The sequence below is a fragment of the Pygocentrus nattereri genome, chromosome 15 (genome assembly GCF_015220715.1).
Source record: "Pygocentrus nattereri isolate fPygNat1 chromosome 15, fPygNat1.pri, whole genome shotgun sequence".
In the NCBI taxonomy this organism is placed as follows: Eukaryota; Metazoa; Chordata; class Actinopteri; order Characiformes; family Serrasalmidae; genus Pygocentrus; species Pygocentrus nattereri.
The window spans coordinates 20,374,363-20,401,444 of record NC_051225.1 but is presented as its reverse complement, the minus strand read 5'-3'; the positions used below and the strand labels follow the sequence as shown (position 1 = coordinate 20,401,444).

The following is a 27,082-nucleotide window of genomic DNA, read 5'->3' as shown; positions in this document are numbered from 1 at the left end:
TTCTTTTCCCTTTCAAATAAATTCAAATAAGAAAGGGGCAAATAAGAAGCTAAATACAGCTTAATGTGATAATGTTGGTTTTAATTGCCTGGTGCAGTCCAAAAGCTTTTTATGCTGCTCTGAATTGCTGGGTAGTACTGCATTTATTTCTGAGAATAAACAGCAGTGTGCTGGCTAGCTAGCAGTCCATCTGGAGCAGAAAGAAACTTAAATTAATTAAAATGAACAAATGTTACAGTCTGTCAGCATATGACAGTAAATGTTTATCACGGATGGCAATAATTGCTTATCAGTGGTGTTTTTCCATTATCCTGTAGTATTTTAAGTTTCATAAATTAATAATAATAATTAATAACAAAACATTTTCACTTAATCATCAAAATGAAAAACATCTTGGCTTCCCTTGTTCATATAACATATTCCAGAAAATATTCTACACAATATTCAAAAATGGAAAAGAGTTGCACCCCCAGGTTTCTCCATAAAAAAACAGACACAGAACAGCCGTGAGCTTAAATAAGTCCTTTCATTGCTATCATTGAGATGTGATAAAAAACCCTCATGTACAAACCGTTTCCTCCTCATGATGGCATTGCCCCAACTTGCTGTAGTGATAGCTTAAGCTTTGGCTCATCTGAAGGAGCAGGTTGCATTCAACACTCCACTCAACCCTCCTTATCCAGTATGAAAACATGTCGCGCTCATGTCTAGTGGCTAAACGTTTCTCCTAGTTTGATTGTTAACATGGTTTACAGATTGTTTTAGCTTTAATGTGCTATGCATTCAATGTTTTCCCAAATCTCAGGCACATATGTCAGCATGGAAAAATGCCGTAAATCCAGTGTATTTTCAAACAATAAAACTTTGTGTAACTGAATGCTTTAGTCTGTTAGCAGAACTGCAACAGCATCTGCAGACTCCACTTCCTCTTTTAACATGTTTGTACCTCATTTAGCATATTTTATAAAACCCAAACTTGACCACCAGCCACCACAAAGTAATTAAGCCTAACATTTACAAAGTCAGAGGTATAAAAATAGCTGTCAAATAAGACATGGACAATCTTACTTTGTGCTACTGATACATCACATGACCAACAGAAGCCAGACATACCAGTCACAATAACAAACTGCTGAGACAAGACCTCAGACAAACTGCTTCATCTCAGCCAAAACAACAATAAAAGTAAGAGTCCACTGTAAATTACCTCTCAGGCCTCGAACTGAACCAAAATATTTCTGTCAGACAGGCTCTACGTGGAGGGAAGCTCTATCTCAGACGGCTGAATGTGTGTAATCACACTGACATTTTATTTTTAAGAGGTCATATCATGTCCTAAGACAGCGTGATCTGCTCTGTCACCCAACGAACACCAGAGGACAAGCTCAGTCTGATAGCATTCTGCTTTGAAGTGCCGCTCTTCATCTGACGACAAATCCAATGTCTGAAAGAGAAAGGGAATGAGAGAGAAAATATACAGAGGCCCCATTTTCCTGAGGCAACATGCAACAAACTACATCAGCTGCTCCTAGATGACGCAAAGACTTTAGCCTTTATCTAAAAGGCATGTACAATTTTCATGCAGGCACATATGCCAATCCTGGGGTTTGACCTCACAAGTTTCACTGTCACAGATATTCATTTTCAGTGACACAACAATCGTAGTATGGTCTGGTAAAAGTGCTCATGGAAAGCTTGTATACACCAACTAGCTATTCAAAATGTCGTGTAACACTAATGACTATGTTTTCTTTGTTGAATGGCAATAACTTACCATATAAAAAAACAGGTTTATTGTGAGGGAAATGCTTAATAGAACCAATATTTTACATGTTTTGTTCTTACATTCCATATGATAGCATGTGATCGCACTGACTGCAAACTGAAGTGCTCATTTGGAATGGGCCCTGGCTTCAGTGCATTCGTGTGGTGAGGCCCATTACATAAATGCACATCAGCAATTGGGGACAACATGACACACAAATGAGCATTTCCAGTCTGATGACTGCTTGATGATAGCTTCATTTTTACTGTCCCTACTATAAATAGCAAAACTTAACAGCACGTCACATGTTTACTTAATGAGAGGTCTCAAGATCAATCCATACCATTTGAGCAAAACCCAGAGGGGAGCTACGTGCAATGCAGCACATACTGGACAAAGGAGGATGACCAACACAGATGTTCTGCATTTGTAGAGCACAAACAAGTTGAACACTAAGGAACATTTCTACAACAAGAGTGAAACAAGAATTTACTAAGTGAGGAGGCTGAACAGTGATAGCTTAAAGCTGGTTAATATTCTGTCAAAATGTAGCCTGGCTGGTACATGTAGGTGCACGTGATGCACATGTCGACAAACGTCTTCTCAAGCTGTGCTCAATCCAGGCCTCGGGGGGAAAATGAACTGAACAAAAGCAGTCTTGCTTTTTGCAAAAGTATTGAGAAATTCCTATTCAAGAATCAGTCATAACAGGACAAAAAAGCCCAGAAACATATGAAAACATCACTATTAGTATAGTTTCTTTACAGTGTAAAAAAAAACATTAAAAACATTAAAACTTTGTCATAGAACTAGTAATAGAACAAAACAGAACAATAGTTGTGTGTCATTTGCGTGTCATGTTGTCCACTAGGGATCTTCAGAGCTAAGTCATTGGGAACAATATACTCCTTGTAGGGGATCCCAGGGCGAACAGGTCTGGAGTGAAGACCCAGACTAATGTAATCCAAAACCCCACCATGCACAACACACACAGAAAAGAGTGTAACCTGCCCGGGAGAGGGTCACTGGGACCTACCCCTGGAGCCAGGCCTGGGGGTAGTGTTCCTCGGCAAGCGCCTGGTGGCCTGGTGGCCGGGCAGCCCACGTAACCCGGCTGGGCTTAGCCCGAAGAGACAACGTGGGGAGACCATGTGGGCCCACCACCCGCATGTCGAGCATTGGGAAGAGGTGCAGTGCCGTATAGGCAGTGGGAGGTTGCAGGGAGGCCATTGGTGGCCTAGGCCCCTGCGGCAGAAACTGTCTCTTGACACATGGAATGTAACCTCACTGAGTGGGAAGGAGCCAGAGCTTGTGCAGGAGGTTGAGAGGTACCAACTAGATATAGTTGGGCTCACCTCCACCCACAGTGTCGGCTCTGGAACCAAACTCCTGGTTAGGGGTTGGTCCCTCTCCTACTCAGGGGCTGCACAGAGTGAGAGCTGCCAGGTGGGTGTGGGGTTACTCATGAGTCCCTGGCTGACAACCATGCAGTTGGAGTTTGTCCTGGTGGACGAGAGGGTTGCCTCAATGCAATTTAAAAATCGCAGAGAAGAAAACTCCACCAAACAACAGGTCAGAGTATGTGGAGCGAGTGGTCGGGGTTCTGGAAAGGGTCTTGCCTACAAACTCCATAGTCTTACTGGGGGACTTCGACACTCATGTTGGCAATGACTGGGAGACCTGGAGAGGCGTGATTGAGAAGAACGGCCTGCCTGATCTAAACCCGAATGGTGAATTGTTATTGGACCTCTGTGCCAGGCATGGACTGTCCATAACGAACACCAAGTTCGAACACAAGGATGTTCATAAGTGTACATGGTACCAGAGCTCCTTGGGTCAAAGGTCAATGATAGACTGTTGTCATTTCATCTGACTTGGGACCATATGTTCTGGACACTTGGGTGAAGAGAGGTGCTGAGTTGTCAAGTGATTACCATCAGGTAGTGAGTTGGATCAGATGGCAGGGAAGACTGATGGTCAGACCTGGTAAGCCAAGGCGAATAGTGAGAATGTGCTGGGAACGACTGTTGGAATGATTTCAACTCCCACCTCTGGGAGAGCTTTTCTCATGTCCCGGAGGAGGTAGGGGACATGGAGTCTGAATGGACTCTGTTCAAAACCTCCATTGTGGAAGCTGCCAGGCATAGCTGTGGCCAAAATCTTGTGGGTGGCCTGTCGGGGCGGTTACCCAAGAACCTCCTGGTGGACACCGGTGGTGAGGGAGGCAGTCAAGCTGAAGAAAGAGGCCTTTAGGGACTGTTGGCCCGAAGGACTCCCGATTCAGGAAATAGGTACCGAAAAAAAAGGTGGCAGCTGCAACAGTGGCAGAAGCAAAATATAGGGCATGGGAGGAGTATGGTGTGGCCATGGAAAAAGACGATCTTGCGGTCTTGTTCATGAGTGATGGGAAGGTTCGGGCATCTGATCCGGATGATGCCTGGACACCACCCAGTGGGGGTGTACCAGGCATGGCCTACCGGGAAAAACCCAGGGATTGTCCTAGGACCCACTGGAGGGACTATATCTCCAAGATCAATTCTTAGATGCATTGTGATTTTCTCATAAGATTCTAAATTGGCAACATATCATAATATGATGAGGGCTAGACTGTAATGCTGCAGCATATGCGATAAAAAACACTTGGGGTTAACCAGAATACAACATACCATGTAAGGAATATTCTTCACAATTTTCTGTACAGCAAGAGTGTAAATGGTTCAGATGAGCTATAAAATTATGAAAAAATATACTTCATGGTTTTCCACAGTCATAGCTTAATTTGAGAGCGACTGTACTATAAACAAAAACACATGGCTTTAGAACTCGCTGTTTTACTTGAGCAGAGCGTTTGTAGCAGTATGAAGTTTTTCTAGCAGGGGGTGCAATTTGCATGCAAGTAGCTTGCATGTGTGTCATAAGAAGGAGAAAATTATATAGAGTAGAGAAACGACAAAATAGAGAGATTCACCAAGATGCATCAATTACATTACAACTGCACATAATTGCATTTTTGGCACACTAAATCAAAATTGAAAGAGATTCCCACCCCTAGTAATTACATAAAAAATTAAGCAATGAAATGTAATCCTAAAGAGAGCACGGGTACTCAAGTACTTGGATAACCTGCTCAGATGCTTGTATCCAAATAAGAAAATCAGTGTACTTGTACCAGTAACATTTCATCAAGAGAAGACAGAGAAAATATAAATATCAACAGTTTAGCGAATTGCGATGGCTTGGTACATTTTTGCAAGTAAGTTACGTTAGTTTGCTAGTACAAAACAAGTGTCTGAACGTAGGTGCACTGTCAAGGTTGTCAAGGACATGGCTTAGAAAGCAGAGACAGTTGGGATGGCTCTGCTACTGCTGTATAACAAACTATGCTAACTGCTCTACCTGATGTTAGCTAGGTCCAAAAACATTGAATATATATTTCTCGGACTAATGTTTTGGCACACTGATCCACTGAGGATAAACAACACTCTGTAGAAGACAATGAATCCTCATCAGCATCCAAGATGACACTGGTCTGTTATCTCAGTAGCTCATCTGAAGAGGCAGCCTCTCTTACAGAAGTATGTTTTTTTTCTTCCTACAAAACAAGCCTGTGTGCACAACAATAACTTAAAAAATTAAATAAAACATTCCACTTTTAACAAAACAACATATGATTTCTTTACACCTTTTCTCAATTCATACGAAAGACATATAGTTGAGATTTTAGATTTACAGATTCTGGTAATCAAATTATTATCTTGATATGACACTGTGAAAGACTGGAGTTAGAAGAAAAATGTCAAATAATCAGCGGTTAATGAGATGATCTCTGTACAAGATGTTATTTTGCTCAGTCTGTCTATAAAAAAAGGAAAAGATGAGTGCAATAAAGATGTGTTCTAGGAAATAATAGCAAAGGATGAATAAAAAAGAAAAAACACGTTTCCAAATCAATTAGGTGACAGAGAAACTTTTTTTGATAGAAATGCATAGAAAGTACTTAACTCCTAAAATGAAGGCTTACTCCTTAAAGTGAAGGCTTAAGTCATTCAGTTATTTAATACTATTAAAACTTTGTACTCACTACTATACTAACTACTACAATTTCTTCATTATGTACTATTGTCATATTGATCCGGTTCCGGCACCACTCGAGTGGCAGCCCGTTACAGCAGTTCGTTCTTTTTACTTCTATTTAACTTTCTTTTTTTTCTTAAATCAGTTAAGTTTTATGTGGTATCTGTCTTGTTATTATCTGCTTACACTCGACTCAGCCATGTTCAGGACAGTGGTATTTGTCCTGCTCGTTTTGGGAGTTTTCTTTGTGTTCACGCTGGGGAAGCACGAGTGCAGCTACGGCTCCATTGTTTACACCAGGGAACAGCTGTTAGTGCTTAGCAACGCTGTTGCTACATTGGACAGCTTCATTGAGATTCCACATGAGCTGAGGAGGCGATGTCAGGTGTCGCACTCAGAAAAGACACTATAAACCCGTTCTTCCCTCGATCATGGGAAATGTAAGATTGCTCTCCAAGAAAGTGGACAAGTTAGCGGTGCTGACGAGACATCAGTGGGAATACCGGCAGTGCAGCCTGCTGTTGTTCACAGAGTCGTGGGTAACTGAGCTAACCCCGGATGCTAACATTGCACTGGAGGACTTCCAAATTCGGCCGGCAGACAGGACGAAGGAAAGCGGTAAGAGGAAAGGAGGAAGACTGGCATTAAAGTCTATGTACATAAATGACAAATAGTGCAATCCAAGACACATAACTGTTAAAGAACAAATATACAGCAGGGATGTTGAACTGTTAGCTGTTAGTATGCGGCCGTACTATCTACCTTGTGATTTCTCACATGTTATATCGATAACTGCGTACATTCTTCCCTCCGCTGACGCATGCACGGCATGTGATGTCATCCACTTAGTCATGAGTCCAAACTCCAAAATACAGCATCCACAAGCTCTCATCCTCATTTCTGAGGATTTCAATCATGCTTCCCTGTCCTCCACACTTCCCAACTTCAAACAGTTTGTGACTTGCAACACAAGAAACAAAAAACACTGGACCTATTTTATGCAAACACCAAGGATGCATATAACACAGTACCCCTCCCACCCTTGGGCAAGTCGGATCACAATCTGGTACATCTCCTGCCTGTCTACAAACCCATTGTTCACAGGTGTCCTGTCAACAGAAGACAGGTGAGAATTTGGTCCGACGAGGCCTATGAGGCTCTGAAGAACTGCTTTGAAACAACAGATTGGGAGGTTCTCCGTGACCCACATGGTGAGGATGTTGATGGTCTCACTTACTGCATCACAGACTACATAAATTTCTGTGTGGAGAACATTGTACCCACCAAGACTGTACAGTGTTTTTCTAATAACAAGCCCTGGGTTACCCCAGATCTGAAGGCTCTTCTGGAAGAAAAGAGGGCATTTAGATCTGGAAACAAAGAGGAAATGAGGAGAGTACAGAAGGAGCTATGGAGGAAAATCAGGCAGAGGAAAGACCAGCACAGGAAGAGAATAGAAGACCAGCTGCAACAGAACAATGCAATTGGAGTTTGGAGGGGTCTTAAAACAATCTCAGGTTTTAAGGAGTCCAACAGGCAGCCTGTAGGAAAACTGCAATGGGCAAATGACCTCAATTCCTTCAACAGATTTGATCTGGTAGCTGACCCTCCCTCAGCCCAGCTTACACTTTCAGCTCCCAGCATTCAGCCCTGTGCTCCTCTGCCCCTAACCAGAGAACAAGTGAGGAGGGAACTGAGGAAGATGAAGCTGAGGAAGGCAGCGGGTCCAGAGAATATCAGTCCTGGGATCCTGAGGCACTGTGCAGACCAACTGTGTGGGATAGTAAAGGACATTTTCAACCTAAGCCTGAAAACAGAGAGAATGCCAGTACTCTGGAAGACACCGTGTGTAGTACCTATCCCAAAAACTGCACACCCCAGTGATCTGAATGGCTACAGACCAGTGGCACTGACCTTGCATCTGATGAAGGCTCTGGAAAGATTTGTTCTTGCCCATCTTCATCCACTGATGGGACCAGCTATGGATCCTCTGCAATTTGCCTACCAGCCAGGCATTGGAGTGGAGGATGCAATAACTTACCTACTCCACAGATCCCTTGTTCATCTTGAAAAGACGGGAAGCACTGTTAGAACCATGTTCTTTGATCTATCAAGTGCTTTCAACACCATCAAGCCCACTCTACTAGGGAGCAAGATGGAGAGAGCAGGGGTGGATCACCATCACATGGACTATGGACTACCTCACAAACAGGCCGCAGTATGTGCAACTTAAGGACTGTGTATCAGAAACGCTACTCTGCAGCACAGGGGCCCCACAGGGAACAGTCCTGGCCCCATTCTTCTTCACCCTCTACAAACCTGTTACCTCCAGAAATTCTCTGATGATTTTGTGGACTCGTGCCAGCAGAACTGCCTCCAGATCAACATGGCTACAACCAAAGAGCTGGTGGTGGATTTACGCAGGACTATGTTCTCCTTAATCAACATCTGATACAGCTACCTGAAATACCAATAAATGTTCTGTACGTATGACACCCAAAGCCATTACGTTGGGTGTCAAAGTGGCTACAGAAAGCAACATTACAAAACAAATGCAAGCTTATTTAATGGATATTCAAACACCACAATAACTCACCATCATGCCACTAAAGGGGCATCAGGTTAGTAACAAAAACTATTATAAAAACAACAAAAAGCAATAACTGTAATTACTACAATAACTGCAATAAAATATGTAATCAAAGCTATTAAAAATTATAAATAAAAAAATAAAGTATTATAGAAACAAATGAAAAATAAATAGTATTATAGAAATAAATGAAAAATAAAGAGTATTATAGAAAAACTTTTTGCATTCTCAATACATGAAGCTTGGAATCACTGGCTCTCCATGGAAGAGGTCTGATTCCTTCCTGGTGGGGTGCTTTTATCAGGTCCCTTGGAGGAATACAATGTGAAATAAGGCTTGGTGTTGGTCTCTGTGTTCCCTATAAAACTCAATCTTTTGGCAATGTGCTTCTCAGACCACTTCTACGCTGACAACACTCAATTAAGCCTTTGCTTGCCACCTTCTAACACTCATATTTCCAGTCACATCTCGGCCTGTCTGGCTGACACCTCATCATGGATAACAGCTCAGCACCTGAAGCTCCAGTCATTTCATCTGAAGATCCATCAGTGCCTTGATGTAATTCGTGATGACCAGTTATTGTTATTGGCTGATGTTGCAAAATTGACTTTTTGTCTACAACAGCCAGAGGATTCAATTCTGTCTCTCTAATGAGGCCTATCAGTTGCTTGGTTCAGTCTCTTGTCATCAAGGCTTGACTACTGCAACTAATTCCTGGCCATCAAGCCCATGATCCAAAAAAGAGCAGCAGAACTGGTCATCAATCTTTCAACCTTTTGGCTTCATTGGCTACATGCAGTGGCATCAAGACTCTTATGTTTTGGCACTGAGGTGGTGGAATTAACTTCCACTGACTGTCTGAAAAGCAGAATCCCTCACTGTCTTCAAAGGTTGACTGAAGAACCATCTCTTTATGAAGCACTTAAATGTACACTAATCTTGCACTTGAAATGCTTGTTTTACAGTTGAAATGTCTTACTTCTGCATATCATTCTATCTAGATCAGCACTGATTCTTATATTTGGCAGTATCTAATCTCAAGCTTGGAGTCTATTTATACTAAGGATACTTCTCTGAATGGACAACAAAGCACTTTTTTTCAAGTTGCTCTATTTATCAGCATCTACTGAATGCTATAAAATTGCCAGAAATTCTGTCCAAAGAGTAGATTCTGAATGAATGAATACCACGTTTAAGTATTTAAGCAGATGTGGCAATAATTCTAAAGTGCAGACTATGTATGTAACATGCTATGTATTTAAATATTTAATCATGTACTTACATTTACAGTCCCATCTAAGGGCTAAATGAAGTGAGCAAGCAAAGTGGTAATATGACTATATGGTATAACCTCATCTACCAGCACATTCTGACATGCATGGGCACCTGTAGCAGTGGACATGTGGACAAGCCAGCTGAAAGAGCAGCACTACTCACTGCCAGGCCTGTCTCGATGCATGCTGCCCACTTCTGTGATTGTGCCATTTTGCCATCCCTCACCGGACTGCTCCCATTCTCCTCCAGACCAGGATGGCAATTACAGCCAAGAGTCTCAGCACTGAGCTGCCAGGTCATCTGCTCATCCAATGTGTGTTCAGCTAAAACAGAGAGAGAACAGCCTGTACCGCGCCCCAGCCGAGGCAAGCAATGTGTGCAACAGTGTTCTCTGCAGAGACCACATGGGTGTCTCTCTTTGTACTTGGTCACTTCCAGTGTAAAAGCCTGAACTCAAAGACCCAAGTATAATCTACTATAACAGTTGGACCAGAACATAATTAAGTTGTCCTTTACCTAAGACTCATTAAAATGTCTATCAATAGGATCACATGTTAAAAATGAAGAACAAGAAAAACATGACTACAGCAATTTAAACTGGCCAAAAGAGGAAAAGTTCCTAAAACAGGTTTGACTGAAACATCATAATAAACCATACTTCATAATCGGGGAGAACAGAAACACATGATGATTGCAATTTTTAAACTGATGTACCAAGTTGTTTTATCTCCCAGAAAAAAAAACACGCACAAATATTCATCAGATCTATTTAAAGTTGCTTCACTTCCGTTCTCTCAGTCATTCAGCAACTGTGGTGCGTGAGCTTCCCAGGGTGTGTGAGGTGACCGGTCTGAGTACAATTTGTGCTTGACCACTAAAGTTCAAATGGACTAACAAAAATGTATAGTATTTTAACTGGCATATGCAGCTCTACAGATTATGAAGGATACATCCTAAGCTAACTTAAAACACCATTTAGAGAACTTGTACAAAAGTGTCTGAAATTTGGTTAATATAATGTGCTTCTGAAATATTTATGAACTGAAAAAAAAATCAAAATATCACATGCAGATTTTTCTTATTTTAATAAATAATAGATCAAATATCACAGCAATTAAAGTGAATTTTCTCAGTGTTCAAGACAAGATGCCATTGGCCTACATACTGGACCACTGGAATTGTCAGTTTTGCAAGCATAACTCACTATTAGAAGTGGGCTTATTAATGTAATCACTGTAATTTCAAAATAGGAGGATTCAGTGCAATTTCTGATAGAGAATACATAGTGTCTCTTGATTAGGAAAGAGACTATGGGATGCACGTGCACATACACTGCTGAACGTCAAATGGATCAGTTCTCTTATTTTTTTTCTTCCCAACTTGAATTGTGTGATAATTTGGCTAGACTGAGATGACAGAAGTGGTAGGAAGCATGGTGATTACATCAAAAAAGCTGGTCCCACTTTATAGTAAGTGTCCCTAATAACTGTATAATTACAGATGAACAACATATGGAACATTGCAACACATTTGATTGTCATAAAAGTTACGTTTTAAGATAAGGGGTCATCTGCTGCACCATCACATTACAGAACGGTTTAAATCTGAAACTGGTTACAACTAGCAACATAAATGCTACCTAAATGGTAGGAAAGCTGGCAAAGACAATATAAGTAATTACTTTTTTACTGCTGGAAGAAAAAAACTACTGTTCCAGTGATTACAATGTAATTACATTTATGTCATTACCATTATGTAATTACATGAGATAATATGCTGTTACTATTAAGATACACTTGTGTAATTAGATAAGGTGTACTTCTGTAATCCATCGGTAACAGTGACTAAATCATTAGTAGTTAGTGTTGCATATGTTGTTCACATGTAACTTCATAGTTATTAGAGACACTTGATATAAAGTGGGACCAAAAAGTCACTCTATGGCATAACATGATGCAGACAGTAGTACAGCTGCTTTTTCTTGTGCCTTATCCTGACCTCCATATGCTTTAGTGCCACATGCATGGATTACTCTGAACCAAAGTAACTCCAAGGTCACAACTTTGGCTGCTAGCCCTCTTTACAGGCTGACTACTAGAGTGGGCTGTTAGCCAAACAATGCTCTCCAATCGTTCCCAAAACAGAAGCCAATCGATATTCTTACTGACTCTACATCTCTACTGGTGCAATTTTCCCGTATTACTCTGGTGGTGCTGGTGGCTCACAGTGACATTAGTGCCCAGTGTCAAGAGTTTTAAGAGTTAAGAAATGCAAAGTCCCAAGGGCCCCCCTCAGTAGGATTAAGATGGCTTCACCAGAAATGGCAGATTCTCCAGATAAGTTGATTAATTCAATGTGTACTACCTGTCTGAGGAGTGCAGATGTACAAATGAGAACCAAATAACCTACTGCAGATGTGGAAAAGGCTACCAAGAAACACTAATGTTTCCCCTCAGTCACTGGGGAGTTGCCAGAATTTATGACATGCTTATCTAACTCATTGCAGTCTCCAAAAATGGTTGCTTAGTACCATAGCTGAGGGTCACAGTGCTGGCACATAGGACCAAGTTTTGGCACCATGTTTTCACACAGCCCCTACAATTCAAAAGTGGCCCCATATAACTGTGCTTCATCCCATTTCAAATCTTCACAGACTCCCATCTTCACAGATTTTATTTCCTAAAACCAGTTACTTCATAAACCCATGGCTATCGGCAATTTATTTTGTGCATTTTACTTTCCAAGTCCAGCACACCAGTTAGAATTTCTATTGTTTAGGTTACTGCATGCTCCAAATGCATGTTATATGATCACAAGTGTGTGGACATCCTTCTTAGGTACCGAGTTCAGGTGATTCACCCATACTTATTGTTAAGAGGTGTCTAAAATCAAATACATAACCATGTAAACTCCATAGACAAACACTGGAAGCAGAATGAGTTCTACTTGAAGAGCTTAGGGACATTAAACATTGTACTGTCAAAAGATGTTACCTTTGCAAAAAAAGTCAGTTTGTCAAATTTCTCTCCTGATAAATCCATCCCATCAACTGTGTGTATTACTGTAGTGTACTACTCTGAGCAGCGAGTGCTGAAGCAAGTAGCACTTAAACATATTCTGTCGCATCACTCACTGTACAGTTTAATCATGCCTCTTGAACCAACATCAGCACAAGAAATGTGCACTGCAAGCTTAATGACATTGGTTTCCATGGCTGATTGGCTGCACACAAGCCTAAGATCACGATGTGCAATGCCAAGCATCTGCTGAAGCAGTGGAAAGCACAACGACACTAGACTCTGGATCAGTGGAAACTCTCTGGAATGATAATGATGATCATGCTTCACTATCTGGCAGCATGTTTGATGAATCGGCAGATGGTAGGTAAACGCAACTGTCCAGAATGTATGGTGTCAACAGTAAAGTTTGTTGGAGTAGGGATAATGGTCTTGGGCTGTTTTTCAAGGTTTGGGCTCAGTCCCTTAGTTACAGTGAAGGATACTGCTAATACTACAGCATACAAAGACTTTAGACAATTATATGCTTCCAACTTTATGACAACAGTCTGTGAAAGGTCCTTTCACATTCTTGAATGACTGTGCTCCAGCCTTCGCATCCAACCTCATTGCCTGACCTCACAAGTGCTCTAATGATGGAATGGGTACAAAATCCCAGAGACACATCGCAAAACCTTGTGGAAAGCCTTCCCAGAAGTGTGGGGCTTGTTACAGCTGCAAGTGGGGGGGCTTGCATCTCTATATTAATGCCTATAGTTTCAGAAAGGAATGTACAACAAACTTGTATAGATTTGATGGTCATGTGTCCAAATAATTTGGCCATATAGTCTTAGTATTATAGTATTTGCCAGTTGAATGCAGAATACATTGTGTCCAAGATAATGAAAACCCTATCATATCAGCACAGCTGATCTTTATATCTCCCTTTAGTAAGCCAAGGCATGACACAGCAGCTATAACAAGTGCCAAGTGTGAAGTTACCTCCTTCACTGCTGAGAAGGATGTTCGGTGTTCCCAGTCAGCCAAAAGTGTTTTATGCCCTTGAATTTTGTGAACTTGACTGATGGTTTTCAGACAGATCAATATTTGTCTGCTAGAATGACAGGTATAAAGGAGGTATTTGTACAACTGGAGAGGTACAGAAAGGAGCTTCACTGGTTGATGTCTATTAGCAAATTCTTGGATATGACATATGCTCTCAGTTCCAGGGTCAGACTGACTTCAACAAACATGAATGATAAAAACTAAACTGTGCATGGATTTCCAAATCTGGTCAAAACAAAAATCTAACATTTACACAATAATAAAGGCACTGAGCAACGATAAGTCAAAAGTTTATAGCAGAATCCAGATGCTGCGTGTAACACATTAGGCCCCTGTGACAAGCTTGTCCAGAATTCAAATATTTAAAAAAAAAAAGTAACATTCTGTAATACAGTAATTATAAAAAGACCTTTTTGGCTTCCAAGACGTCTATTTATAGAAAGATTATGGAAAGCTCCTTCACAAAGACACAACAAGCTAAAGAAAATCCACTCAATTAAAATGGAACTGAAACAGTAGAGTAGTAGAGTCAAACAATGTAAAATGCAAAAATTCGCTTTCTAATATGCATTTCCCACAACACCTATATAGTACTACATGTATAGCCATATGGAACGGTAGTAACAGTAAGTAGTAGTGGTGAAGTCTGGGAGAGGAACAAAAGATGGAGAATGACTTTTTTTTAGTTTAGCTTTTTTTTTTTTTTATTAAACGTACAGAGTGCTGTAAAATGTCACTTTACCTATAACTGATTATTACAGAGTTGCACTGTTCAAGAATTCTCGGACAATGAGCTACAGAGACAGGAGGGACTATTTAATATTCACATTGTCTTCACATCAAAAAAAGGTTACAAATGCACAAATACACCACTAGCAATGTCATTAGCTTTGTCATCAGCTGACATTCTACCCCATACAGCGGACTTGATCTGCTTCTGTTCATATTTAGAAGGTCTCAATGCTTATTTAACTCATTAGATCTTAATCCAAATCAGGTGCAGACAATTTGAGAGTAGTAGCAGTAGAGTCCAGTAGGCTTGAAACTTACACAGAGAAAGGTAGTCAGTCTTTTAGGGAAACAAACAGATGATCATAGTAATTTACCTGAGCAGAAACATGCAGGCTGCTAGTACTAACTACTTAAAGCTATGTAGATAGCACATTCATTTCCTTGGCATTTCACTGTTTGGCCTGATGTCTGAAATTGATTTACACATGAAATGACAACAAATGTTTAAGCTAATTGACAAGTGAATAACACTTGAAGAGGAAACCTTCGACCCCACATCAAGATCTTTACATCATGTCACAGTGCCAGCACAATTGGCTTGGAGATGAGAGGTTGCCAAACAAGATAAGTCTTAATGAATTGTTTATACTAGAACTACCGGCCTGGCCAGCAAGGGTGGTTATCAGTAACAGTGGGGGCGGCTTGCTGGGCAATGCTGGACAGGAATGACGCTGTATTAGGCCCTCAGACGGTAAGGCCCAACCCAGTCAGATGCAGTAACTGACGTATAAATCCCTCACCATGCATGTATTTAGAACTGTACGTGCCGACCTAGAGGGGGTTCCCCCTAATTTATGAGGAGAGAAGCAGGACACGGCCCGACATGCGAGGACTGACAGAGATCTGTTTACATGGACCAGAGCTGCTCTCAGTGCTGCCCGAGGCATTAGAGACACTTCCTCTACTGCAGAAAAGTTGGCACCAGATACAACCCTAATTCTCAGTATTGAACCAGAGAACTTTCTAAACATCATAGAAAGAATCAGGCAAACAACATTCAGGCAGCAACATAATGCAGACAAAGACATGCTGAGTGAATCAAGGATCTGGAGCTTTGTTTATTTCACGGAGAAAATGGAAATCAGTTTAGTCTCGCTTGACAAACAATGAGTATTCCAAGTGGAAAACAAAAATGCATTGTTACAGACAAAACAGGCCACATCTTAAGAAGCAAAGTTAGAAAGAGCTACAAAAGTAGGTGAGGCATTACTCCAGCAGAAATTGGATCATAAATCAGACTGCAGATTCTTAGAAATGGGCATTTTCATCAGAAACAAACCTTTATTGACAAAAAGAAGCCACACTGTTAGATATATGATGAATGTCCAAAATAGCAGCTCCATCTCAACCCAACCCAATATTCTGTGAAGCTGGATGCATAGTGAGTATGGAAGCACCTTGACTCTGTCAATATAGATTACAAATAAAATGTAAATGTAATAACGGCATAACTAATTTCTGCTTTTCAAGAGCTTAGTTAGCTGATATATTGAATAAATAATGTGGAAATTAATACAATTGTAGAGTGTAAAATTAACTTGAGCTTGTTTATAAGCAGTTTTCTGTGACGCTTTCAATGTGCAAAAGCTGCACTCTGACTTTCCCCGTCACGATGCGGCGCTTCTCTGACAAAAACAAGTCACATCATTAGAAACAGAGCAGAATGCATGTCCAAAATAGCAGATCCATCATAACCCAAATAGCAATATTCTGTGAGGGTGGAGGTGTAGATATTTTTTACTAGATAACCTACAAAATCATATTCAGTATTCTCAGTGTTTGCAGCTGCCCATAAAACTTCTATTAGAGCTAAAGCAATGCACAAGGCATCATAAGTTTCGAGTTAAAAGGAGAGACATAATTTAGTAGTAATGAAAAGATCAATGGAGAACGTTTGTTCCCTCTTTTTCAGCATGTCCATTTGCATAAATAGACATTTTGGAGAGACACCATTTGTTAGAGATGATCAAATGGGGAGGCAGTCAATTTATCGTGCAGGAACAGTGGTCTAGAGAGAATATGTAAAACCATTGCTGATGCACGTGCAGTGATTCATGATATGCAAGCGCAGCTAAATTGGATCTCCTCACTCTCTGTTTCCTTCATCAGACACAAAATGTTTCATCTTTTTCCTTCCATTCCTTGCAGGGAGAACTTTTTCCCCCCTCAGTATGGAAGTGATGTGAAACAGGGAGAACAATAGTTTTACCGATTAAAACCCAATTCGTACATTGGGGCAGTCTTTTCTGGGGGACTGATTAAACAAAGTCAGTATTCATATTCTTTTTTTTTTTTTTTGGACAACAGCCATAGAGAGCCAACTGACCTTCAGATAATCAAAATATGAGTCATGGTTTCCAGCTCAGTGAGAAAAATATTTTGATCCTGCTGGATAACACAGATATGAAGTTAGCCCTAAAAACTAGCAGTTATTGCAGGTGATGATAAAAGCACTGTGCACTGCCAAATAGTTCTCACTCACTTCTGAAGCAGGATGCGATTACAATTTTCTGTTCAGGTCTAGGTCCATGGTCCGAATCATCTTCTTCAGTCATGTAGCAGACAAAACGGGACAGACATCAGAACACTCCTCCAAATGGCAGTGATAACAAGAACTCATGAGGAAAAACCAGAGGCTTGCCTCCCTCTGTTGATTTCTTACCCAGACGCACACACAAACAACGCACTGTATGCTACAACAAACCGCAGATTCACCTCACAGATAACGGAACTGTCTGTCTACGCACTTGACAATATTAACTCATGTGGAAACAATATTTCTACAGCACAGTAAGCAGGCACAGGCACCCTGTGTAGTTGACCCTGTTCTGATACGTATTCACTCTGTCAGTAGCATCCTGTTTTACCTAAAATGCTCTGGTCAAAATAGTCCCTCAGTCTGAAGCCCCCTGTTATGATCTTGTTTTGAATGCTATGTATACACGAGTAATAGAACAAAAAGGGGAAAATAACTCCACCATGCTCCTGTCAACTGTAGTGGAGTCGATCCTTCCGACAGACACAAGGGACTTTTTTACCTTAAGCAAACAGTCTGCATTTCGCGGTGCCTCAGTTCCTCTACAAGTTGTCATTCAGAATCTTAACATCAACATCAACTTTGAAGCTTCCATGAACATTTGTTATGGTTCTTTCTACTTTGTGTGTGTTTCATTTCTAAGACCTTATCTGCATGTGCCAGGGATTTAATCCTTGAACACTGCAGTTGCCAAGCTGCACAATTTCTATGTTCTACAAACACTAGTTTTAGGAATGACTATTTAGTGTCCACAAAGCTTGAGCATGCAAGCTCAGTGGACAGATGGACAGCAACAAGTCCCTGGCCACGTTTCTGGGCAAGAGAAGCCACACGTCGGACCCTTACTCCATTCTTGACGTCATCAAAATATGACCCAGTGGCCTTTAGTGCAGAACACAAGCATAATAAACCACTGTGGAGCCAGACAACATAGCAGTCTTAATAATCCCCATTCAGTGGTCATTATCAAGGTCACTCACTCTGTCCACTCACAGTGCTTTGGAGAGGATATCGCCCTTTCTGCTTTTCCCTCTTTTCAACATTCATAAAAACAGGGCTTGAGAGGCATATGTTGTGCTTACAATTGCTGTGACACACCAAGTCCCATCCAGAGTAAACCAAAACAATACAGGGAAGAAAAGGGCCTAGATTACTGTTAACATATTGAAAGTTACAGTCCATTTAGTGAGTGTCCCTGCTCAGTGTATACTCTCATACCAAGCTGTGTGCGCAGGGTAGAATCCAGACACTTGGCAGGCTACCCCACAGCATCTGGTGTCCTTGGAGAGAGCAAGTAGGGAGACACAGGAATTGAACTTTGGATCAAGTGTATGAAAGGTGACCTATTTTCTTTGATATCAAGTTTGTAATATTTCAGCGGCAACTCATCATCAGTACTTAGAGAAAGAGCTCAAAAGTATCTTACTTGGAGGTCTTAAGAACCCATCTGTTGCCAGCAGAGCAGATAATAGACGAGAGGCCTGGTCTGAAGTGACATATCAGGGTAGCTCAAATTGCTCCATGAAAGGCTCCAAGGTTTGGCAAAATAGAAAGAATTCTTGTGACTCAGAGAACAAGCCAACGTTTTGTACCTGTATGAATGAAAATAAATTTCCATATCAATATGTAAACAAACAAACAAAAAAACAAAAAAGAAAAAAAGAAGACTTTCACAAAACTGGTGTTTGGATTAAAAACCTCACAATGTTCTGCTGAACACATCTGGTAAAATATTCCCTCAAAGTACCAAAGAGGAAAATCAAGAGGCATGTCTTTTGTACATACGAAAGCTGTAAAACTGTGGCTGATAGCCCGTGGTAGACGCTTCATGATGGCCCGATTGCCAACAGTCAGCACAGTGTGTCAAGGCCCTAAGAGCATCGCTGTAGGTAGACATTCTCCACAGCACTAACACAGTGAAAGTTACACATAGAGCCTCAGGCATCTATATCATCCACCAGGGATTTGGACATGCTGCACCAGTGGAAACTAAGTGATCTGTGCTTTCTTTGCTGTTAAGATAAAGAGCAAAAAGTGAGCCAGGCAGGCAGAAGGCTTGGAAAGTCCAAACATTAATTATGGTGGCCCAGGAGGGCCATCCTGCTGCTGCAGGTGGTAGATCGTATCAAGTCAGCTTTGCTGACGCACTGTTGATATTTCAGTAGCTGATTCCGGACTCTCTGTTTTGGAGGAATAGCTCACTTGGGGATGTTTCTTTCCACAGGCAGGACTCACTCCATTCATGCGTATACCATATACATCACACTGTGCCCCAGCAAAACTTTAACTTGATTGCCACCCGTATATTTTTACAAAGAAATGGGAATATAAGTAAAAAAAATAGGGTTTCCAATACCAAGAGTCAGATACAGAGAAAAACCATACAAGATCTTTTAGACCACAAAAACTGTGAGACAGGAGAAATTAAAGCATGGATCTGAAAGGATGTGCAGCTGTAAAGAACAGTTACTGAATGTGCTGCTCACAATCCAGTTAATCCCAAACACAATGAATAATGTTGAGGCCAGACCTCAACATTATTGAAGGTGTTTGTGATTAACTGGATTGTGCAAAGGAGAAAACGCAACTTCTAAGACTTCGGAGGTTTGACAAAATCTCCCAAAGATTTCTTTAAAAATATTCTAGCAAGCCTCCTGAAAATTAAGGAAGCTATTATAAAGTCAGGACACCATAAACACTGAAAAATGTAAGATTATTTATTGTTTAGCATGCAGTGCATTTAGCATTCATTTTATTTTAAATGGATGGGTTTCAGCTTTTTTCTTGATTCTGAAAATAAAATTGTACATAATGGCCATTTTTTCAGGAAAGTGGTCTTCATTTTTTTTATACAATACTGGAAATACTCACTTAGTGGATGAAAATGCATGCTTGGGTAAAGTGTCAAACTACAGTGTTTGTCCTAATGCATTTAAACAACATTAAAACTACCAGATTTTCAAGTCATGTGCTTTTGTAAACAGAAACATGACTGCATTAATTAATCTTTCTCAGTGTCCTGCACTTAGAGTTGCCTCAGATGTAGTTGGCCTTTTACAAGCCTAAAAGTACTTGAGTATGTGTCCTTGAGTAGGGGCAGCAATACAGAGGAAATAAATCAGAAGAAACAAGGGAAGCGGGGGATGGGAGAGGAAGAGAAGAGTTCTGTGTGTAAACAGTCGCAGCTGATCAGCTGACTTGAGCGCCATCTAGTGCAGCACATTAGGCTGGACTGCATATCCATGACTGAGGTTTAACAAAGAAGCGATCAGAGATTGCAGATTATTTCCACAGACTCTGTTACATAAAACGTTCCAACACAGCACTTTAGATGTAATATTTTGTTTTCAAAGAAAAGTTCAGAACATTATGTAATGCATTGCTTTCCTTGGATGTTTTTCAAAGCCTCTCAAAAGCAGGCAATTTTGGCCTAAATGAGCACCATCGCCTTACTGATGCTGGCTAGTAAGTGTCTTTCTGAGCACACAATAAATGTTTTCTATCATTAAAAAGAACCCAGGCACAGGTAGGTCTCAGCCATATCCCTCTGAAAGTATGCATGTGCGTTTGTGTTATGTAGCCAGAGAACTGGGCAGCAACACTGAGCTGGAAATCTAAACTGCCCTCCAGCACAAAGCCAAACCTGATGAGCAGTACACAGGCATCCTGTTGTTATAGCCCATAAACTCTGACTCACACACACACACACACACACACACACACACACACACACCGCCCTCCCAGAGGAACTTCCTTTGTTAATCCCCTGCGATAGTTCTGACTCTCCTTGTATTCCTGCAGGTCTTAACAGTGCAAGCTCCAGAAAAACAGCCTCACAAAGCTCTCTTCACTGGCACTTGACGGTCTGTGCTCATAGGAGAAAACTTTTTAAAGTTAACACCTCCACTTGGCTTTTAACATGCCCCAGTTTCAGCAGTATGACCGAGTCCAGCCACCAGACAACACTGACCACTTTGGCTGTTCTTTTACCCATGACATGAGTATTAAATTAGGTCAAATAACTTGATGTTATTACAAGTTTTGTATTTCTCCAGTCAAGTGGCACTGGCTGTAAAAATCTACAGATCAGCCCAGTTCACTGAAGGACTGTTTTTGCGTATTATACCTCACAATTTTTCCAAACTAACCTGCAAAACAAGCAGTTTTTACTTTATTTAATATGAGGATCTATACATCAACAAAACTTCAGTAATTCAGGATCATTGATCGCCATTGTCTTGCCATTTTAGATGCTCTGATAAACATTTTTACAGGCCTGCTACTCAACCCAAATGCGGTGGGACCGTCAAAATATAAGGTAAACACTTCGATTTTTATGTATAAACCCGATTTCAAAAATGTTGGGACAGGATGTGAAATGTAAATAAAAACATAAGGCAGATTTGTAAATCCACTTAGACCTGTATTTAAACAAAAGCAGTAGATATTCAATGTTTTATCTGATCAGTTTCAGGCACAATTCAAGCCCAGGGATGCTGTGAAATGTTCAGAAAACATTTTAAAGCAGCTGATGTATTCATGCTTGGGTAAAAAAAAGAAAAAGAAAAAAAAAAAAAGAATCCTGGAGAGGCCTGGTCCTTTATTAGTAAGGTTGGGTTGAGGCTCATCATTTTCTCAAAAAAAGCATCAGCAAATAGTCCAGCTTTTAAAAACAATGTTCCTCAATGCATGTTTGCAAAGATTTTAGGTATTTCACCCTTTGAAGTGAATCATATTATCAAAAGATTTAGGGAACCTGGAACAATCTCTGCAAGGCCAAAAATAACAAATACATTTCCAGAACATTTGGTCTCTCAGACGGCACTGCATTAAAGACCGGCAACCAGCAGACACCACCGCATGGGCTCAGGAGTACTTTGGCAAACCACTGTCAACAGAGACTTTTCAATGTTCATTGCAAGTTAAGAGCACTTTATCTTGTGAATGCCATTTGTCAACAATGTCCAGAAACGCTGCAGACTTCTCTGGGCTTGAGCTCATCTGAAATGTGTAGTGTGGTCTGACAAGCCAAATTTTTAGATTGTTTATGGAAATAATAGACATCATGTTCTCTAGGCCAAAGAACAAAAGGACCATCCAGACTGTTAGCAGTATAAAGTTCAAAAGCCAGCATTTGTCATGGTATCGAGATGTATTAGTGCCCATGCCATGTGTAACTTGCACACCAGGCCACATTCTGCACATGTTACAACAGCATTGCTGCCTACTCAGAGAGTGTGCATACTAGACAGGCCTGCCTCTCTCCTATTGCCAATGTGTGGTGTGTTATGAAATGCAAAATACATTGCTTTTATTTAGTATGATATGTAACATACTGGACAGACCAAACACACAGACTTAACAAATATTTTACTAAAAGGGACAAATAAAACAAAAATGCAACAAACAGAATGAAAATTAGGAAAAAAATTAATAGAGATAATGTGTAAGGAGATAAAGAGATATGTAAATTCTTGTACATGAAACCATAGATGACAAAAGTTATAAGTAAATGAGTTGTGGTGAAATGTGTGATGTTAACGTTACTTAGCCTCTTGACATTATTTAACCCATTTTAGTCCAAACTAAGGACATATGAGAACTGCACAGATACTAGTCCAGCAGTGTGTTGACTAACAACGGCACACTGCACCTGCATTCCTGTGATTTGATTCATCTCTAATTCAGACTCTATTAAATTTGCGATGAAAAGAGCAGTATGTTTATAGGGATGAGGAATACCTGTAAACTGGTTGCATCTCCCGAACAATTCCAATGACTGCTTCAGGAGAGAAGTGTCTAAACTCTTGAAAGAGATCTCGAATGTTACTCTTGTACTTGAGATCCAGGTCCAACTGCACAATACGTTTCATCTCTGGTGGAAGAAAAGGAAAGTCATTTGTGAACAGCATACATTAGTACAGACATGTGCACTTATAACCACATGTAACCACGTATACAGGGCAGGGCATATTGTGGGTATTATTATTATTGTTCTGACTTATTAAACCTCAGAGAAACTTGTCTTGAAGTTATATATATATATATATATATATATATATATATATATATATATATATATATATATATATATATATATATATAAATAAATAAAGCAGATTTTTTCCTTTCTTGGCCTTTTTTCAGAGAATATGAATGATGACCCAAAAACATCTTTCCCACTCATGTTCAGTGGTTAGGTGAAACCATTTATTTATTCGTTTTCTCTTTTTAAATCATAATCACAACAAAAACATCCAAATGAACCTGATTTACATACCCCAGTTCTTAATACTGTGTATTGCCCCCTCTAACATCAATGACAGCTGAAGTCTTTTGTGGTAGTTGTGGATGAGGCTCTTTATTTTCTCAGATGGTAAAGCTGCCCATTCTTCTTGCCAAAAAGCCTCCAGTTCCTTTAAATTCCTGGGCTGTCTTGCATGAACTGCGTGCTTGAGATCTCCCCAGAGTGGCTCAATGATACTGAGGTCAGGAGACAGAGATGGCCACTCCAGAACCTTCACTTTGTTCTGCTATAGCCAATGACAGGTTGACTTGGCCTTGTGTTTTGGATCATTGTCATGTTGGAATGTCCAAGTACGTTCCATGCACAGCTTCCGGGCTGATGAGTGCAAATTTGCCTCCAGTATTAATGCCACATTTAATTACATGATGAGAATGTTTAAAAACTAATAGAAAAAATTAATTAAAAAATAGAAAGCATTTTCCTCACATTTCAGGTTTAAACCAATAACTCATCTCATCTGTTAAGAGTCCTTAGCACTAGTGAAAAGTGGAAGCATTAAGTATTAATTCACCACTGCAAAACAAAAGTCACTTAAAATTAAACTAAAAAAAAATATGAAAGGTCCACCAGAGTGGCTGCCAATTCCTTGGAAAGCTAATTAAGAATATGTATGTATGTATGTATGTATGTATGTATATATATATATATATATATATATATATATATATATATATATATATATATATATATATATATATATATATATATATATATACACATACATACATACACACACACACACACACACACACACACACACACACACACACACACACACACACACATTTTTTTTTTTTCTTTGAATTTTATTCAAAAAAAGTTTATTATTTTAATGTAAACAGGAGCCAATGGCCATATAATTTTAAAATGCTCATAAGACTATAAAAGTGCATTCAAAATAAAAAGCTTTATGAAAACATATTTGATGTACCTTATTTTTTTTAATACTTTCCTAAACCAATATTAATCATTAAGAATTTAAAGGTAACTGCTGTTGCTATTCAGTTATGGTAGTTTGTTTATCAGGAACTTCACAAGCAAGAAATCTGATGTAACTGGACCTCTGCTAGTTGAACACCCCTTGTCTACACAATTGAAGTTACTGATGGAAAAGTAGGTGGACTCATTAATAGTTAAGCAACATTTAGCGCCCATTCATATAATTTTTTGATGTTTGTCTTCATCCAGCCACTCTTTTGCCTTTTAATAGGACTGAAGTAAGAACTTTTGCTTTGATGTGGATAGATACTGTTGTCCCGACACAACTGAAACATACACACGTGCATGAAAGCTGCATGCAATTCTGGCTGACAGTGTTCAGCCAAAAGCCAAGAGACCGAGCTTTGTGACATCAAGCGTACATCATGAGTGTTGGGCTCAACTTCACTAAAGCAGCCGAGGCCTATTTTAGATACACCACAGGCAATAGTTCTTGCTAGGCACAGCAAACATGGCTTGAACTAAGCGCGTTGTAATTGGAACAATGAAGTTAGTGCAGCAGCCAGAGCCAGGCGCTCGGCCTGAGGGATTTCGGCCTGAAGTCAGTCCAAACAAGAGGCGGAAACTGACTAAAGCAAGCATGTCAACCCTGTTCTCAGCTCCTCTGCAAACACGGAAGCCAGTCAAACAAAAACTTCACACGTTATGCTACCAGGGCTAAAAGGAGAGATGAGCTGACGTTCATCTATAGGGAATGACCGGGGACCTTGTTTACACAGAGAACTCGGTGCACGTTATTGGTGTATAATGGAACTGATAGGCAGTGAGGGAGTTATGACATTATTTATGCTATGATCATAGCAAAGCTGAAATGTCATATGGCACCATGGAAGGGTAAACTGAATCTGAACATCAAAATCATCAGCGGACTTTCATGTGGGCAAACATTTAACCAAACAAATTTACAACTTGCTGAAAAAAAATGCATACAGCTTTGTTGACCTCCAACATTCTTGAGAAATAAAACAGCACAAGGCAAAATTCTTGCTCTAAAGAAGTGCTACAGCTTTGGGCAAGGCTGAGCCATCAGGGCATGCTGAGAGTACCTGAGGGGGACAACACTGAAAAGCTTTAATGGCGTGTTTGTAGTCTGCAAGACAGAACTAATTCATCTCACCAGGGCTCTTCAGCCAGGGGTAAGGCTGAATTCCCAGAAATGGGGGTCAGTGAAAAGTTCACCACGACTGGCGCTTTCCCTGCAGTGCTCACATGCGTGTGCGGCATAGCATAACCACATTCCTCTCATACAAACACACACACGTGATTGTGAAAGCATGACTATACACATAGACAGACTACTTTGTGATGTGACATTACTTGACTCAATTTTGAGTGCTTTCAGAGACCGACAGGGCATTGCACTTTACAGCAATTTACTTCTTGCAATACTTTCTGCCTTTTGCAGATTCCAGAGGTACCTTATCATACACTTTGTTCTCTACCATAATCAATCAAATTCTAAATTGTTCCTGTCACACTGACAAAGGATCAAAAGAAAATTTTGAAAAATAATTCCGCTGTGGCGACCCCTAAAGGGAGCAGCCGAAAGAAGAAGAAGAAGACTACTGATGAAATAATCTATAAATATAATAATAAATCACTTTTTGGGTATTTGCTGCTTCAACACAGGAAGAAAATACAGACCAATTCAGTGAAACAACGTTTTCATTTTTTAACAGGACAGAATAGATATATTCACAAATAGGGCTGTAACTATTGACTATATTAGTAAATGAGTAATCTACTTATTTTAACAACTGAGCATTTTTCAAACAAGCTTAATCAAACAATAAACACCCTACAAATAGTTTTCCATCCAAAGGAAGTATAAAACGTCTGACTAGAAAAATGCATTAGGACATCTACATATCAGCAGGTATCAGCAAATTTTAAAATGATAGAAAAAATCTTTAATGCTGTTTTGAGTCATTTAACAATTTCACAAACTTGCTGCAATCATGCATAACACTATATAGCAGTGTTTAATAGAGTAACCTGCACTTTATAAGTAGTCTGAGTACCACAGCTGAATATGTGAATATCAATATTATGTTAGCACCAAGCACAGGGTTTCACACTACTTAGGCCAGCTCTACTTGTAACAGACATTCATGTATGCATATGCAGTTTAACAGTGTATCAATTTGTATTGTCCATCTCTGAATATTACAGAAGTGGCTTATCAGCTTGTAAGCTGTCTACTGAGTTGTTCAGCTTGGACCTAGTTAAACAAAACCCTTATATGCTAATATGCTATTTATAAACTTTTGCATCATACACAGTTGTAACAGCAAATTTTTAATTTTACTTCAAATACATGCAAATTTGTAATACAAAAGCATGTGCACTCCTGAGATCCTGCTGCTTTGTGCTTCTTCTTTTTAGTGATGCTCACGAAAATTGGCGCTTAAAGTATCTGTTAGAGCCCGACGAGACTCTATAGCACAGGTCACGTCAGGGTTCAAATGTCATGTTCAGGTTCTCACAGTCACAGTCCACCTCCTCCTGCTTTAGTTTTACTTCCTAGTTTCTCATTAACACCTTGCTTGTTCTTAATCGGGCACATCTGTAAATTTAGCACAGAGATCTACGAAGCCCATGCTGCTCATGAGAAATATTGAAATAAAGCAAAAGCATTTTTGGAAAGGTTTTCTAGACTAAAACACTTTGGGATGTTGTTCAA

The 27,082-nt window shown here is 40.1% G+C and overlaps 1 protein-coding gene across 2 annotated transcripts in view; it reads right to left on the bottom strand.

The window, feature by feature from the left end:
- Positions 1–27,082, bottom strand: part of xxylt1 (xyloside xylosyltransferase 1) — a 125,448-nt gene that overhangs the window by 71,050 nt on the left and 27,316 nt on the right. For both annotated transcript variants that reach the window (XM_037545362.1, XM_017699466.2), the window contains exon 4: positions 22,836–22,968. In XM_037545362.1, the coding sequence (XP_037401259.1) occupies positions 22,836–22,968 (133 nt within the window). The remainder of the gene's footprint in view (positions 1–22,835; positions 22,969–27,082) is intronic.